This window comes from Aquila chrysaetos, chromosome 8 (assembly GCF_900496995.4).
Source record: "Aquila chrysaetos chrysaetos chromosome 8, bAquChr1.4, whole genome shotgun sequence".
Taxonomy (NCBI): domain Eukaryota; kingdom Metazoa; phylum Chordata; class Aves; order Accipitriformes; family Accipitridae; genus Aquila; species Aquila chrysaetos.
The window spans coordinates 17,545,205-17,562,997 of NC_044011.1; the positions used below are offsets into that span (position 1 = coordinate 17,545,205).

The 17,793-nt window shown below is 39.8% G+C and overlaps 1 protein-coding gene across 8 annotated transcripts in view; it reads left to right on the plus strand.

Annotated features, from left to right (window-relative positions):
- ARID1B (AT-rich interaction domain 1B) overlaps positions 1-16,401 on the plus strand; it is a 340,416-nt gene extending 324,015 nt beyond the window's left edge. For 5 of the 8 annotated variants that reach the window (XM_030021725.2, XM_030021731.2, XM_030021728.2 and 2 more), the window contains 7 exons: positions 1,222-1,394; positions 3,057-3,207; positions 4,220-4,336; positions 5,867-5,963; positions 9,246-10,035; positions 10,899-11,029; positions 13,318-16,401. In XM_030021725.2, the coding sequence (XP_029877585.1) occupies positions 1,222-1,394; positions 3,057-3,207; positions 4,220-4,336; positions 5,867-5,963; positions 9,246-10,035; positions 10,899-11,029; positions 13,318-15,030 (3,172 nt within the window). In that variant the 3' untranslated portion in view covers positions 15,031-16,401. The remainder of the gene's footprint in view (positions 1-1,221; positions 1,395-3,056; positions 3,208-4,219; positions 4,337-5,866; positions 5,964-9,245; positions 10,036-10,898; positions 11,030-13,317) is intronic. The other 3 variants (XM_030021730.2, XM_030021732.2, XM_030021733.2) reach the window with 1 other exon arrangement.
- Positions 16,402-17,793: the final 1,392 nt, after the last annotated feature.

Genomic DNA, 17,793 nt, shown 5'->3' on the forward strand with positions numbered 1-17,793 from the left:
AGAAAATTATTTCTTTTTTGAGGGGAGAGAAAGAAAGGGAGGAAGGAGTAGGAGCTGCATTAGCTTGCTAAACACCAGAGAAGGATCAGACAAGCACCAGTGCAAAGGGGGCAATGTGAATATATGAAGAGTGGAGAGGAAGGTGGAACCCAGCAGCACCAACTTTGAACCACAATCTTCCTTTCCTTGCTTACCCTGTCCTCCTCTGGTGTACAGGTCCAGACATTCATACTCAGGAGGGAGGAATGTGTGTTTTAAGGTGTTACTTAAATTCAAATTATAAAAAGCATATATAATAACAGTGGTTGAGATGGCAGAGGATTCAACTGGATGGACCAAGAAATCCCTTTCAGTTCTACGTCCTGTAAGTCACACAGATCAGCTTAATCTGAAGTGAAGCCTTCTCACCATTCATTAAGGATCCTTAGCCCCCTGACGTCCAGCAAAAAAAGTTCTTGTTGACTTCAGCAGGAACGTAGCTGAGCTCTGACCTATGTAGAGTCACTCTGAACTTAACATGCTTAGGTTCTTTTTTTCCTCCATCTGTAATACTGCAGAAAGGATAACAGGAACCTTTTTTAATCATCTTTAATTCAGATTGAGTTTTCTTTCACTATGTAGAAAATTTTCTTTTGTGTTAATAAATCTGATAGTTATCAGGGAAACTCCATTTTCAAAGCCAAATTTTTAAGGGCTTTAGAATAAAGCTGGCTGCAACCATAAAGCTTAGTGCCTCTCCGTAACAATAAATGGTATTTGGGAGGTAAATCAAGTGTTGCTGTTTAGTCTTTCCTCTGGTAGGAGAGCGATGGGGTGCTTGGTAAATTTGAAAGGTAATAAATATGAAACTGATAAAAAGTAATACTGTTTTGACACAGCATATAATTAACCTGTGGACCTCACTGCCTTGGGGTAGTGAGGCAAACAGCTTAGTGAAATTTCAGAAAGGTTTAGACTTTTATATGAGTAATAAGAACACGTGCAGTTGAATTAGATTAAAAACCCTAATCTTTAAGGTAAGTAGCCAGATAGGCTTGGGAAAAAAAGGGGTGGATTTTTTTAATGACTGTCCATTGTGAAAGTTTTTTGCATCTTCCTCAGATGTATCGTGCACTGATCACTGCCACAGCATCATGGGCTAGGTGTATTACAGTCCAGTCTGTTTTCACAATTCTTATGAATACACGATGATGTTAATGCCTCCTTTTTCTCATCTGCTAGAAACAGCGCAGTTAGTGTGCATGATCCCTTTTCTGATGTAAGTGATTCAGCATTCCCAAAGCGAAACTCCATGACGCCAAATGCACCATACCAGCAGGGAATAAACATGCCAGATATGATGGGAAGGATGCCATATGAGCCGAATAAAGATCCTTTCGGTGGAATGAGAAAAGGTATTTTCTTTGTGGGAGCTTAAGTGTTCTTCCCTTCTTTTATGTAATGAAGATGTTCTAGTTGTCACAATGAGCTTTTTTACTTTGCTGATTTTGCCATTGGTAAAATGGTGTCCTTGTACCAAAAAGAGAGATGCAGTGCAATTGTGTTTCATTCTGGTCTGGTCATATTTTCCCCTCTCAGAGTCATGCTGTTTATTTTACTTAACAGAATGCTAAAAATGCTTGTAGGAATACATTTCAGGAAATGGCATAAATTCATAGGGTTAGATTTTGTGCAATGCCTTATGTTTCTTAAAGGTGGTTAGCTACTCTGCAAATCAGATGCTGGACTTCAGTGTTAGAATATGAAGGGGTGAAGCAACATGCCTGGTTGTAGTAGGGCTGAACTGGGAATTCACTGTGTGGAACTGACGAGGTCTCCTAATGCTCTCAGTCTACATATTTTTCAGAGTAGGAAAGCTTAAGTTTTTTTTCTCACTTGGACAGCCCCTGACAAAATGTGATAAACACACTCAAAGTTTATTTATTTTTAGAAAGCAAAAATTAAAATTAATGTCAAACCTGACTCTTGTCCTTTTGTGCACTTAACCTACAGGTGGTTTTGTGGATATTGTAAAATGTGCCTAAAGTGGATCAATCTTGCATGCCTCATCTATAGGAAAGTGGGAGGAAAGAACACAAGCAGGGCACACAATGGCTGCACAGAGAAGAGCAGATGGAGGAGATGAAATTAAGAAAGTAGAAAGGGAGCAAAAGGGAAGAATGGGAAGAAAAGGTCCAGAAATCAGGGGAAGAAACATATGTGATGAAGTGGGGAGATGCTTTAAAAGACATAGTCAATGTATCATCTGATGTGTTTTTTAAACCTTCCCTTTAAATCCTTTTGCCTGGACTGTGGACACTAGCATAACACAGCTGGAAGAAGGGAAAAACCCTCTCTGCCTTAGATTCACTTTAGGGTTTATATCCATCTGAAATTAAGAAGTGGTTTATTGAACTTTGTCGTACATTTCACATTTATCCTGTCAAAACAGAAGTGTCTCTGTTCAGTATCTACTATAAGGGACTAAAGGATAGTGTCTCTTCCTCTATTTGCTTGGGGATTTATATCCAGTAATAGTGGTCAATGTGCCTTTTCTTGGACCTGTAGAATATGCCCATCCTGCTCGAGAAGCTAAATTAGGATACAGTATCCTTTCCATAACTAAATTATGGTATACATGCGTGTATGAGGGCTTTATGGGAAAAGGAAGAACCTGATTCTGACAGCTTTGTAATTCAAACTAGGAGATTTGCTTTCATCTGTTTTGCAAGATACATGTTTGCATTCATAGGTAGCATTGTTTGGGGTGAAAAGAACAAGAGCAAGTTCGTCTTCAGCTATGAAGACCACAGGGAAGAAGCTGCCTGATGCCTGATGAGCTCAGTTCCATAGGATGAAATTACTTTCCTCGCTTGCAGCTCCTTAATATTATAACCATCATCTTGGTAGTGGTGCTGCTTCATGTGTTTTCATCAGACCTTGGAGAGCTTGTCAGACACCAGCTAATTCTCCTTGGCAGTGTTAGGGATCTGAACATTAGTTTAAAATACATCATTTGATAGAAAGATATCTTCAAACACCCAGAATAATATATTCAATTTGCCTTACTGTTGCAGTGCCTGGAAGCAATGAGCCTTTCATGACCCCTGGACAAATGCCTAACAGTGGAATACAAGACATGTATAACCAGAGTCCATCTGGAGCAATGTCCAACATGAGCATGAGCCAGCGACAGCAGTTCTCTTATGGAAGTGGCTATGACAGGAGGTGAGTCAATCTTCAGGAAAAAGTAAAGCCCGTTAGTGAAAATGATCCTGTCTCTCCCCTTCTCATTTTCCTGTTGCACCTTGCAGAGAACATAGCAGCCTACATTTCCTACAGCATCTTACTAAATCACTGGGAGTCAAACCACTGGTAATGACTGAGTATAGCTGTTCACAGAAATTAATAAGGAGGAATTGTCACACCTTAGAAGTCATTCAGGCTGCAGCAGATCAGCACATGGGTGTTTTTGACAGCTGCCTTGAGCTGGCTGCTGGGCTGGGCTGTGATGGCATAAAGTAGCACTTGAGTTAGTCTTCTGGACATGTTTTCACCTAACAGTTATTGGTGGGCTTTTTATGGAAAACAAAATGCACAGCCTAAATATGTCTGGTTTGTGGTCTGTTAGTGAATTGCCTTTGGAGAGTCTGGAGTCTGTTGTCTGAGCTGTAGGGGCACCACTCTTGCAGTGTGTCCATCGGGACCCTCTTAAGTTTGTCTTTCAGTGAAGTACACAAAATAAATTTGGTGGTCTTTTGTTTATCCCAGGAAAGGCTTTGGCGGGGGGCGGGGGGGAGGGGATCAGTAAAATCAATGCTGTCTAAGCATTGGTATAGCAAGCAGAATGGTTTGGGAATGTTTGGATTATATTAAAAGTAGTCTGGTAAGTTTTGCAGCTCTGGGTGTATTCCTACTCTTACTTTCACTAGGCTGTGTACTTTAGCTTCACTTTTTGTTTCCTGATGGTAGCCAAAGTAGTGCAGTGTGGGTCTTTTAAGTGTAACGGCAGAGTAGTTTTCAGTCAGCAATTTGAAGTAGTAGATGTGTAGAGTAACACAAGTATGATCATGTTGTTCAACCACATTGCTGGGGAGTAGTCAGTGAGAGTAAGGGTTCTGGTGGAAGGTGATAAGTCAAGAGAATGTTTTCTTTAAGGGCTGTGTTTTGTTTTATTTTGTTGGCAATTTTGGAGAATAAGTGCTTTTTACAGAATGAGGTTTCCTTTGTCATTTTTTAGGTCGGATCATGGGCTGGGTCCTGAAGGCAGTATGGGACCACCTGGTCAAAGCAACATGGTGCCTTCAAACAGTGACCCAAGCATGTACTCTCCTAATCGTTACCCTGGCCAGCAAAGGTGAACACTGATTTCTCTGTTTGTAATATCTGCAATAACCAGCTAATGAGTGCTAGCAGCCTCTGTGAGAGCACATAGACAGAATATGTGGCCTCTTGGTGTGTTACTTCTGTTTTGTCTGTTCTTACTTAGGCTTTTACGGTTGGTTCAGTTTCTTGGGGGGTGGAGGCTTGGGCGAATCAGTTGACTTTCTGTAGCCGTAGAATCAGAGATCTTAGAAAAGGACTACAAATCCTACCTTGTGTATCTCCCTGCCAACACTGAACTAGAACATATTTTATAGGCCCAAGTTCTCCAGAGCAGCAGTAAATGACAGCAGTTCTGAAAGCTTCTACAACTTCACCTGGCTTGTGGTTAATAAATTGAACATTTAGAAAGTGTTCCCTTATGTATAACATGCATGTACCTTTGCTCAGTTTTATCTTACTGCACGTACCATCTTGGACAACTGTGGACAATTCCCATCAGTTACATTGTTCCTTTAACTGGCATTAGGTAATTCCTCTCCATCCACGTCATAACTTTAGGACATACTGAGCAGCTATTGCTTTCACTCGGGTCAACTCTCAAAAAATGTGAGTTTTCTATGCTTTTAGAAAAATTAGGTCCCATTAGTTCTTTTAACATGTCAGGTTCCCCAGTCCTCCATTTCTCTGACTCCCCCTGATATATTACTTCCATAATTATATTCAAATTGTAGATGTGTTCTCGCTGGTAGTCTACAGAGAGGAATTACTGACATATTGGTCTGCAATACAGTGTTATTTATCAATCTTAATACTTTCCGAGTACTTCATTTCAGCAACCTAAATGTCATTCAGATGTGCTAAAAATATTGCAGTTGCTCTGTAGTGCTCCTCAGAGGTCTTAAAGGCCACAGGTAAGTTTCCAAGTGCAATGCAGCTCTGCCTCTTATGTTTATGCTTCATTATGTAGCTTTAATTCAAAATTACATGAACATTAGCAAAATTATGAGTACTGTTTTTACTCAGTAATGATGTATTTAAATGTTACATATTGTAATGAAATTTGTGCTCACTTTCTATCACTATCATCAGACTAAAATCATTATTTCACTTTAAATCGGCAGTTAACTATTGATTATATTCTCAAATAATCCAGAAAGTAGCTTGCTTGGAGACTGACTTGTTAAAACACAGGAATTTTGACTTGCAACCTTTGAGCTGTACATCAGATATTTTTCCACCTAAGATGGATTCCCAGCGGCTGCAGCTGCCTTTCTTACCTCTTTGCTGACCATACCCTATTCCCATTCCTGACTACTACCTCTAATCTCTCTGTTGCATCTTCCCTGCTCCTCCTTTCTTCTCTCTGCTTTATCTCCTTCCTTCCGCTGCCAGCTCCAGCAGAGCTTACTACATCAGGCTCAGGACTATACCACACTGTACCTTCACCTTGTTTCCAAATGGCAAATATCTTCAGGGTGCAAGATCATCAGAGTACTTTGCTTTTCATGGTGGCTTGGAACTTCTAGCAGCTCTAAGTGTTGATTTGGATGCTTCATTTTAGGCACGAACCATATGGGCAGCAGTATCCAGGACAAGGACCTCCCTCAGGACAGCCACCATATGGAGGACATCAACCTGGAATGTATCCACAGCAGCAGGTAGGAGAGGGGAAAACAGCTATATTCATAACATTTGTTTAATAAAAGCCACCCCAAAATTTTGTATACATTCAAAAATTTGTTTATACGATATATGTCTTTTGGCACAGAGGAGCACTGTAGTTCTGGTCAAAATCACAGCCCATATGCATAAGCAGTGTATGTCCAGCTATAGGAAAATGTGTTCATTATACTGGAAGAGTGTAAATTTTAACAGATGTTCTGTGGCTTTAGATGCATATCAAGTGATTGTCCCAAGTTAATAACCAGTAGACTTGGAAAGTGTAATTCGTAGGCTAGTAAAGTGGTGCTGCCTCAATTCCAGAAACAAATAGGAAAGCTGCTTGGCTGGCAGGCTGAAGGGCCTGAACTTAATGTCACGCAGCCAAGTGAACCCAACAGAAGACTGGAACAAAGTAAAACATGCAGCACTCTGAACTATTTAGAATGCTGTGGTGGGTCGTATTGAGATACCTATCTTTAATATAAATCAGATGGCATATTCCCCACATGTTACCTCTAGTAATAATATGGTACAAATCCATAAGAGAGAACATTATTAGTGTTAAAAATTAGCTTAAACATTTGTACGTTCCAGTCTCCCTAACTGTGTAATAACTTTGAAAATACAAATTATATTAATTACAAAGATTTTTTTTTTGTTAGGTGTATCATTAATACCTCGTGGGCAAAATCCCATCTTACAAGTCAATAGCAAAAATCCACTGACTTCAACAGTATCAGAATTTCATCCTGCTTGTTATTAATTCATTTCTAGTCATAAAATAATTGAAGTTGAAGTTAGCTTCCAAAATGGAAAGCATTTCCTTATAATACAAAAATTAAAATGTAGGCTAGTTTTCAGCCAATTTCAGATAGTCCTTTTCAGTCTGGGATAGTTTTACTAGGAGATTCCCTGGGGGGGAACTTAAAAGAGGAGATCTTAGGTTGCACTGTACTGAAAATGTATATAAATTCCAATTTCAGAATTTCTTCCTTATCTCTTTGGTTCATAACATCTCTAAAATAGCATAATCAAAAAAACGTTTTGTTGTTCTTTATGATGAGCATATGCTAGCAGTCTAGGTGATTTAGTGGGGAAATTGCAAAGATATGTAACAGAACAGTTTGTGATATTCTATGCTAATGTATGCAGGGAATATATTAACTACATGTTCATTTAAGCAAGGAGACAGCTAGAATTTGTAAAAATACATTTGGCCCTGTCCTTCGTGCTGTTTATATGCTTTGTCCAATGACTCTTGAATGCAAAATGCATTAATGCAAAAAAGCAGTGAAGAATGAAGGGCAAGGATCCTGGCTGGCCTCAGCCTCTCCCTCTCACTCCCAGAGGATTCTACTTCTCCATTTAGCTAGATACTAGGTTGCCACTAGCTTATTTTCAATTTCCTAAATCTCACTCTATAGTGGTACAGGAAGAATGTGAAAGATGGCCCTTTCGAAGCTTTATCTACAACCTGAAGGCTAGGGAATGACCTGGGAAGGAGGTGCTTGGAGCATGAACTCCTGGGGCTAATGAAGAACTTTGAGCCAGGTCTTTCAACTCCTGTACAAATGCTCGTACCCTGAGAGCTATCATGCATCAGGTGACGTGTATTGGTGTCTTTTTGTCTTCTGTGAGGTCTCAGAATTCCACATCCCTGGTGGAGAGAGACACATTGTGCAGCCTCAGTCTCCTGCCAAACCTTTACACAAGAGGGGGAGTTCAGGTGCATCACTGTTCTCAGCATTGGATACCATTAGGCATGCTGCCACTACATATACAAGAGCACTGAACTGCTTTTAAAAAGCCATGTGCTTCAATCCCAAGTGTCTACTTTAAGTGCTCTGAGTCACTGTGGCAAAACAAATACCACCTTTTTAGGTGTGGCAACTGCCAAGTCAGTTCTTAATGTATAAATTGGCCCCAGGGGTGGAATTTACTACAGCAAGTAGTTTATGTAAGGCTGAAAATAGGTATTTCTCAGATAGCCAGACAGCTCTATAGCAAGTTTAAAAAAAAAAAAAAAACAAAAAAACAACTTTCATGCAATACAGTAGTTGTGGTTTTATGTGCACCAAAGTTGGAAGATGAGTTTATGAATCCCAGGGCTGTTTTAACTGACCTGTATTGAATATATACAGAATTTTATCTGATCTTAACTCCAGTACATTAGTATACATTGTGCAGTGTGACTGAGCTACAGTTTCCGGGGGAGCCATAACTTTGAATTTGCCATAGATCATATATTCAAAAATCACCCATTTAATTCACATTTTTTGCTTCAGAGCTCTCAGTGTGGTTTGAACCATGGAACAAGCTCCCACAGGAACTAAGGACCACTGCAAACCTTACCACCTTCCCCTCAAACTGCAACATGTGTTTTTTTGTTCTGCCATCTTAAACATAAATACATACAAGCTTGTATGATTTAAAAACAACTCGGCTCCCCCCAAGGTAAAACAGCTTACCTCACACAACATTCCCCACTTGAGAGGGTGAGAAACAAAGAGGGAAAAAAACATAGGTGGCAGCTGTTAGTTACATTGCTTAATTCATTACTGATCAGCAGGGTAAGAACCTGCATAAACTAGGACAGAATGTTTGCATGAGACCATTTGCTGTAATAATCTCACAGTAAATTAAATGTGTTTAGGATGATTTGGGAAGAGGGATGGTTGCCCAAACAGGACCATGTTCCTGGGAATTACACAGAGTAGCAAATGCAGCAGAATGTGTTCTCCTGCTAATAAATTTACTGTGTGTAGCCCAGGCCCTATCATAAGATTCAGTGTTTCAGAAATGCGTGCTTGCAGCATATCTTGTCATTTTAAGAGTTTATTCAGTGCTTGTCTCTTGGAAAGATTCACTGAGTGGTTTTGAATTTTTTTAAGATTTTTCTTCTTAGTAGAGTAAGCATAAAAAAGAAGCAAAAATATTTTAGTTGGTGAGGACCGTTGCCTTTTCATGCATGTCTGAAATGACCAGTGGAATTTAATCTGACAGATAGGAAAGGAAAGTGAAAGGGAGAAAATGAGAGCAAGCATGAGAAAATTTAGCCCAAGGGTAAGTTTCCTTTTTGCTGCACCTATAACTTAATACTAAACAGAGTCTTGAAAAGAAAGCACTGGATCAAGCCAGCACTGCATGCCTGACTCTGGAATCAGCACGGTCACTCTAGAACTAAGCGCCTTCAGCTTCTTAAATGAGCTTTCAGCCAATATATTTGTATTGTGCATGGAGTAAAAGTGACGCGTCTTCTTTCCAAAATTTTTTTTCAGAACTACAAGAGACACATGGATGGCATGTATGGGCCTCCAGCGAAACGCCATGAAGGGGATATGTATAACATGCAGTATGGCAACCAGCAACAGGAAATGTATAACCAGTACAGCAACGCTTACACGGGGCCTGACAGGAGGCCCATGCAGGGACAGTATCCATATCCATATAACAGGGAGAGGATGCAGGGCCCAGGACAAATGCAGCAGCATGGAATACCTCCCCAGATGATTGGTGGCCCCATGCAGTCATCCTCCTCCAGCGAAGGTCCTCAGCAGAACATGTGGCCAACACGAAATGATATGCCTTATCCTTACCAGAATAGGCAAGGTCCAGGAGGCCCTGCACAGGCCCCACCGTATCCAGGGATGAATCGCACTGATGATATGATGGTACCTGACCAGAGGATAAACCATGAGAGTCAGTGGCCTTCTCATGTCAACCAACGTCAGCCTTCTTATATGTCATCCTCAGCCTCCATGCAGCCTATCACTAGACCTCCTCAGTCATCCTACCAGACGCCACCCTCTATGCCAAACCACATCTCTAGAGCTCCAAGTCCAGCATCCTTCCAGCGCTCTTTGGAAAACCGTATGTCTCCAAGCAAGTCTCCTTTCTTACCCTCCATGAAGATGCAAAAAGTTATACCCACAGTTCCAGTGTCACAGGTCACAGGGCCTCCACCACAACCACCACCGATTAGGCGAGAAATTACCTTCCCCCCAGGCTCTGTAGAAGCATCCCAACCAGTCTTAAAACCAAGACGAAAGATTACCTCAAAAGATATTGGTAAGCATCAAAACAAAAGCCAAGTAGTGAAATAGGTTGGGAGAAAGGGACTTTGAGTTTGATTTTCTTTTACATGTTAAGACTGTTTTGACAAAGCGTTAACTTTGGTAACTATAATGTGATTGTCTTCAGTAAAAGTGTAATAACATATGCATCAGTGAGGATGATAGGTAAAACTCATCCCAGACAATCTGACATGAAATGAAAGCCGTATTTTATATGGAGACCTGAGGTCTCCAGGAATGCATTAAAAATGAAGCTTGCCTCAGATTTCCAAATGATATGTGTTAAAAGGTCCTTCAGAACGCCTGTTAAATCACCAGTACAACATTTAGCTGAGCAAAGCTTTCTGTGTTCTTGTTCCATGGAAACTCATGCTGTTCTGCTGTGTAGTTACAATCTCTGCCTCCCTTGAATGGCCCATTTATTCATTCCATATTACTTGTCATGTTTGTTTCTCCCCGCTACGCTTTCCCAAGTATCATCTTCTCTTGAATTCCTGTTGCATTTCATACATTCAAGTTCCCATACTTCAAGTTCCCACACTCCTGACAGAGTATTCTACCTTTATTTACGGATGATTTCGTTTAGTCAAATTCTCTAAGTTTGTACGATTATTTCGGCTTCAGCAAAATCAGGAAGAATGGCTCTGTTAAGACATTCTCCAGTATTAAGGCTGAGCAGCAGTTACAGAAAAACTCAACAGGACTAAGTGGTGAAAGCAGGGTCTTAACCAGTGTTTCAGTAACTATTTCATTTCAATTCTGCATCCTCAGAATGTCAGAGTTTAATCCTTCAGAACTCATTAATGGCATCCAAGGATGCACTAATACTGTTTTATTTCTCCTCCTTTCTTTCTCCAGTAACTCCTGAGGCCTGGAGAGTGATGATGTCTCTTAAATCTGGTCTTTTGGCTGAAAGTACCTGGGCGCTAGACACTATCAATATTCTTCTGTATGATGACAGCACTGTTGCTACTTTCAACCTCTCTCAGGTAGGTGGGAAAGCAGTACACTTCTCAACTTTCCAAGGAAAGAAAACTGAAATAAGATACCTACAAAAATGCTGAAGTCCTTTAAAATTGATTATAATTAACATAAATTTTAATATTGCAAAACTTCCCTTTTTTAAGATTGGTAACATTGAGCAACAAGAGATAGCTTTAGGTCAAATAGGGGAAATAACAAGCCTGAAAGACGGATATCTCTTATAGAAAGAAGCATGTAGGAATATAAGAATTCTATCATGGACAGAAGACTAATGTGTAAATTCACACTCACGATAGTACAACGACAATCCCAGAAAACAGCAATATATTAGTAGTCTTGCTTAACTCGTGTTTCCATAAAAGGCTTTGCTAAACAATACTAAATTGATTTGAGGCTCTATTCTGGTGACTGCTTGTCTTATTCAGTAGTTCCATACCAGGCTGTGGGATTTTTTTTAACTGCTTATTTTCTGTTTGGTTTCTTCTTCCAGAAAAATAAATAAATAAAATAAATTAGAGGGTAGCTTTACATTAAATGTAAGGAAGAAGTTCTTTACTGTAAGGGTGGTGAGGCACTGGAACACGTTGCCCAGGGAGGCTGTGGACGCCCTATCCCTGGCAGTGTTCACGGTCAGGTTGGATGGGGCTTTGAGCAACCTGGTCTAGTGGAAGGTGTCCCTGCCCATGGCAGAGGGGTTAGAACTAGGCGATCTTTAAGGTCCCTTCCAATCCAAACCATCCTATGATTCTATGACAATTCTATAAATTAAGTTTGCACAGAAATACCAGGTTGACAATTTAAAGGCTAAAATGTACTGTCTGTCTACAGGATGCAAGTAACACAGGATTTAACAGTGTGTGCTTTTGCCTCACTACCTCCTAGCATTTTTCAGCCCTGTTCTAATCATTGGCCTGTTAGGTGGTAGTAATAAATGGCATGCTGATAATGCACATCATCTAAAATTTGTACAAATTAAATATTCAGTTTCTCTGCTCCATTCATTCCTTGGTTACTAATAGTGTAACTCATAATTTTTTAAATATAATGACCTTTTTTTTAAAATACAGACACAAATGGTACATTTCATCCCACCTAACTTTAGAACTAGTGATATCTATAGCATGATTCATCTCATCCTGAAGTAGAGATCTAAAATAGGTCAGATGAATCATACCCTAGAAATGGCCTGTAAAAGACCGTTGATTATAAAAGGAATCTAGACAGTTAGGTTAGGTGTGTAACTGTTGTGGGTGTTTGAAGTTAAGTGAGGTGAATCTCCTCTCAATTCTATTAGAAATTGCATTAATGCACCCTGTGCCAGTTGCACTGAATACCAGGCGTATTTAAAATATGTATTTTTTTTGTTACTTTTGCTTTGGACTCTATTTTCAATGGCAGTCAGGACTCTGTATGATGACTGATAATTCCTGCAGTTCATAAGCATCAGTTTGTTCTTAATTCTTTGAGGGTTTGGCAATCATAAGAGAATACAGAATGGACAAAAGGATACATTTTGCTGAAAACCTATTAGCCCACAATTAAAAAAACAAAACATTAAAAGCAAGACAATCAAGCTGAATACATCATAACAGCAAAGACTTTTTAATAATACAGCCACTGAGGGCAAATTATTACCAAGTCCAACTACTGCCTTTCCATAAGAAAGCAATTACAAGTTAATTAAGAGGATTAAACCTAAATGAAAACTGTTTCTGAAGGGTGACTTATAGCACCAGGCTCCAATAACAATTTTTAAATATTGCCAGGCAAAAATGGAACTACTCCAATAGAGATGGGGTATTAATCTAGGATGTCAGTACCTAGACCCTGAACTGCAGATTCCTACAGGACAGTTGGGTTTAGAGACTGAGAGACAAAGGAGGAAAGGAAGAATTGTAAACTTTAGGCATCTAATAAAAGTACAAATAAGAAAAACTGAGTTAGAAACTTCAGTACTCTGTACAGAAAACAAAGAATACTAGACACTTCCAAGGGGATAGAACAGCTAGGCTAGATGTCTACTGTAGCTTAAAGGAGACATATGAATAAAGTTCTGTACTTCTCATAGCTGTTACAGTTTAAGCAAATGGAGCTGTGATAGTTTGACATTATATCCTGTTTGGACAGACGCTAGAAGAATTTCCTTTGATTAATTTGTGCCATGCAGGGTCTAGCCACAAGTCCACAGCAGGAGAAGGGAAATATTCACAGATGTATACTTCAGTGTTCCTAATAAAATTCCATGCAGACAAAAATATTTATCTGATTTTTATGTTCTTTCTTCTCCCCTCAGTTGTCTGGATTTCTTGAGCTTTTAGTAGAATATTTTAGAAAATGCCTGATTGACATTTTTGGAATCCTTATGGAATATGAAGTGGGAGATCCAGGCCACAAAGCACTTGATCACAAAGCAGCCAAGAAAGATGATAGCCAGTCCTTGGCAGAGGATACTGGAAAAGAGGAGAACGACGAATGTATTGACTATTTTGATGAAGAGGAGGAGGAGGGGGAGGATGAAAAGGTAGAAGGAGAAGAAAAGAGCATTGTTTTTTCCACTCCTGGTGCCATTGCTGATCCAAGTGAGAGGCCAAAACAAGCCAGTAAATTTGACAAGCTGCCAATAAAGATTGTAAAGAAAAATAATCTATTTGTTGTTGACCGATCTGACAAACTTGGACGCGTTCAGGAATTTGATAGTGGACTTCTCCACTGGCAGCTTGGTGGTGGTGACACAACTGAGCATATCCAGACTCACTTTGAAAGCAAGATGGAGATTCCTCCGCGCAGGAAAGCCCCTCCTCCCTTGAATTCTCCAAGCAAAAAGAAGGACCTCGAGGGGAAAGGTGAATCTGAGGAACAACAAGAAAAAAGTATAACAGCAACTATTGATGATGTCCTCTCAGCTCGGCCAGGAGCATTGCCTGAAGACTCAAACTCTGGTTCCCAAACAGAGAGCAGTAAATTTCCCTTTGGGATCCATCAAGCCAAAAGCCACCGGAATATTAAACTGCTAGAGGATGAGCCAAGGAGCCGAGATGAGACTCCTCTATGCACCATAACTCACTGGCAAGACTCCTTGGCCAAACGCTGCATCTGTGTGTCAAATATCGTCCGTAGCTTGTCTTTTGTGCCTGGCAATGACACCGAAATGTCCAAACATCCAGGCTTGGTGCTGATCCTGGGAAAGTTGATCCTTCTTCACCATGAGCATCCAGAAAGAAAGCGAGCACCGCAGACTTATGAGAAAGAGGAAGAGGAGGACAAAGGGGTGGCCTGCAGCAAGGATGAGTGGTGGTGGGACTGCCTCGAGGTCTTGAGGGATAATACATTGGTCACATTAGCCAACATTTCTGGGCAGCTAGACTTGTCTGCTTACACAGAAAGCATCTGTTTGCCAATTTTGGATGGCTTGCTGCACTGGATGGTGTGCCCATCTGCAGAGGCACAGGATCCTTTTCCAACCGTGGGGCCCAATTCGGTTCTTTCGCCTCAGAGACTTGTGCTGGAGACCCTGTGTAAGCTCAGTATCCAGGACAATAATGTGGACCTTATCTTGGCCACCCCCCCATTCAGTCGTCAGGAGAAACTCTACGCTACTTTAGTTAGGTACGTTGGGGACCGCAAAAACCCGGTCTGCCGAGAAATGTCCATGGCGCTCTTATCGAACCTTGCCCAGGGGGACACATTAGCAGCAAGGGCAATAGCTGTGCAGAAGGGAAGCATTGGAAACTTGATAAGCTTCCTGGAGGATGGGGTCACTATGGCCCAGTACCAGCAGAGCCAGCATAACCTCATGCACATGCAGCCTCCACCTCTGGAGCCACCTAGCGTAGACATGATGTGCAGGGCAGCCAAGGCCTTGCTGGCCATGGCTAGAGTGGACGAGAACCGCTCAGAGTTCCTTTTGCACGAGGGTCGTTTGCTGGATATCTCAATATCTGCTGTCCTGAACTCTCTGGTTGCATCTGTCATCTGCGATGTACTTTTTCAGATTGGGCAGTTATGACATAAGTGAGAAGCCAAGCATGTGTGAGTGGAGATTAGAGGGTCACATATAACTGGCTGTTTTCTGTTCTTGTTTATCCAACGTAGGAAGAAGGAAAAAAAAAAAAGAATCTTTGCTCCTCTGCCCCATTCACTATTTACCAATTGGGAATTAAAGAAATTATTAATTTGAACAGTTATGAAATTAATATTTGCTGTCTATGTGTATAAGTACATCTTTTTATTTTATTTTTTTTAACCAAAGTTGCTGTCTAGTACATTCAAAGGTCACACTTTTTTTTTTTCCATAGATTATCCTTTTCAATGTTCTTTTCCATGTTTGTATTGCATATTTTTTGGGAAGCGAACTAGTGACTTTTTAAAAAAAATGTTATGGCAAACCATTGTATGACGGAAAAAAAATCTCACCACTTTGAAACAAAAAGGTGAAAAATAACCAACATACCAAGTTCCTGTGTGTTTTATTTTTTCAAATAAGGAAAAAATAAAAAAAAAAACTTGTATAACATCACCCAAAGCTCTGTGCAATAGAAGATTCTAGTGATGTAGGTGTAGGGGATCAAGGAGGGTGTCAGTCAGTAGTCAAAATACAAAAAGATACTGGTTTCTCCTCAGGAGAAATGGTTACATTAGGCTAGGAGCAAAACAAAACAAAAAAGTCAAGTTAAAAGATTTTTAAACAAAACCTGATAATAAACATCAATTGCTTCCTCACCAGAACTGTCTTGTCTACATCTGTTTTTTTTGACCTTCCACAGTGACAGTTCTTCACAATTCCTTTAATCATTTTTTAAAATATTTTTTTATTGCCTAAGGGCCGTGATGTATATAGAAGTTGTACATTAAACATACCCTCATTTTTTTTTTTTAGTACAAAGTTTTTAGTTTCTTTTTCATGATGTGGTATCTACAAAGTGATAGTAGAATTATTTTTTCTTTCATTTGGGCCATATCTCCAAAAAATAATAAAAAAAAAAAAAGAAAAAAGAGAAAACCCAACACAGAAAACCAACAACTGAGGGTAATGTACAAGTTTCTGTATGTATAAAGTCATGCTCTATTTCGGAAGAGCAGCCGATCACAATTTGCTTTATAAATCAAGGTGTGGAAATGGTTACGTATGGATTGATTTAAGAAAATGGTTACCAGTCTACAGACAAAAAAATATATACAGGAAAAAAAAAAAGGAAGAAACACAACTTCAAAGATTTTTCAGTGACAAGAATCTGCATTTGTATTTCAAGATAATGTAGTTAAAAAAGAAAAAACTTGATGTAAATTCCTCCTTTTCCTCTGGCTTAATGAATTTCATTTATTCAGTATAAAATCTTTATATGTTCCACATGTTAAGAATAAATGTACATTAAATCTTGTTAAGCACTGTGATGGGTGTTCTTGAATAATGTTCTAGTTGCAGTGTGGGGTATCGGAAAGCAAACTAATTACAAGAAAGAGCAATAATGATTATTCTCTTTCCCCTACTTTATTATTATGACCTTCAAAAATATTACGCTATTGTATTGCAGCAACTTGCTCTCCTTTTAGAAAAGCGTTCCTCACATCACAGAGAAGTGTTTTTCATTATTATTTATAAAACCACGGAGCCTCAAAGGGGAAGGCATGGCTGGCAAAATGATAGTTCTGACTATGCAGGTATCCAGTCTCCGTGCTGTGTTTGGGGGACTTAAGATGGACGTTAGAAGTGACAAAAGATTTTGTTAAAGCAATAACCAACTTGAAGAAATTGATCTGTATTGACTACCTGTAATTCTCTCTGTTGGTTAAAGGTGCAAATACCCCAGTGATGTGGGTATTTAGAATAAACACCCACCCACTTCTCGATACTGTATGTGTCATTGCATACTTACATGGCCTCTCATCCTGGGAGTCCCCCATTAAAGTGGATCAGGCTTTAATAGAGCACATCCATCGTTATAATTGGTGGGAGATGGCCATTTCAGTTTCAGGAATTATCTGGTTTCAGATACATGCACTCTCACCTGGTGATATCTTGTTGCTGAATATTGTTCAAGCACTAATTTTTGCTATTTCATCTTGGATCATTGACTTTGTTAGTGTGATCATAAAAAGCTAATAATAATCAATTTCCCTGGAATTGCCACATAATTACACTGTTAGTGGATATCCTCCTCCCCTCTCCAGTAACAATACAGAGGTACTTGAAAATTACAACACCCTTTGGCATACTGCCCATCTTGTTCATATAGATTGCTACACCATTAATACATGTAAGAAAATTTCAGAGACAGGTAAAGTACATAGAATTATAAGCCAAGTTTGAAACGTGACTCCCTAGTGTCATGAAAAGTAATTTCTCCTAGCTTTTCTTATTCTGTAATCTCTCCGCTCCCACATCCCCTGCTGCAGTGGTCTGTCTTTCTCTTGCATATCGCTGCATTCAGAAATACATGGTGAATTATAACCCACTTGTAACTTCATCACAGAAGGAGCCATATTTCAGAGATTATTTTTTACAGCTTAATACTGGGCAGTGTGGAAATAGTATCCCCTGGTAAACTTATTTCTTACTAACATTTTACTGCTTGATACTACCCCATGGATACAAGCAAGCTGTTAAATAAACCCTCTGCTGAGCAATACTCGCCCCTTTCTTGTCAAGGACAAGAAAGGATGTCTGTTCTCTTTTCTCTTCACCGTTCAGCCCCAGAGTCCTCTGGGGGAAACTACACCTGTGGCAAAACACTCTGAGCTGTCAGAGGCAGCACTTTAATGTTATTCAGGA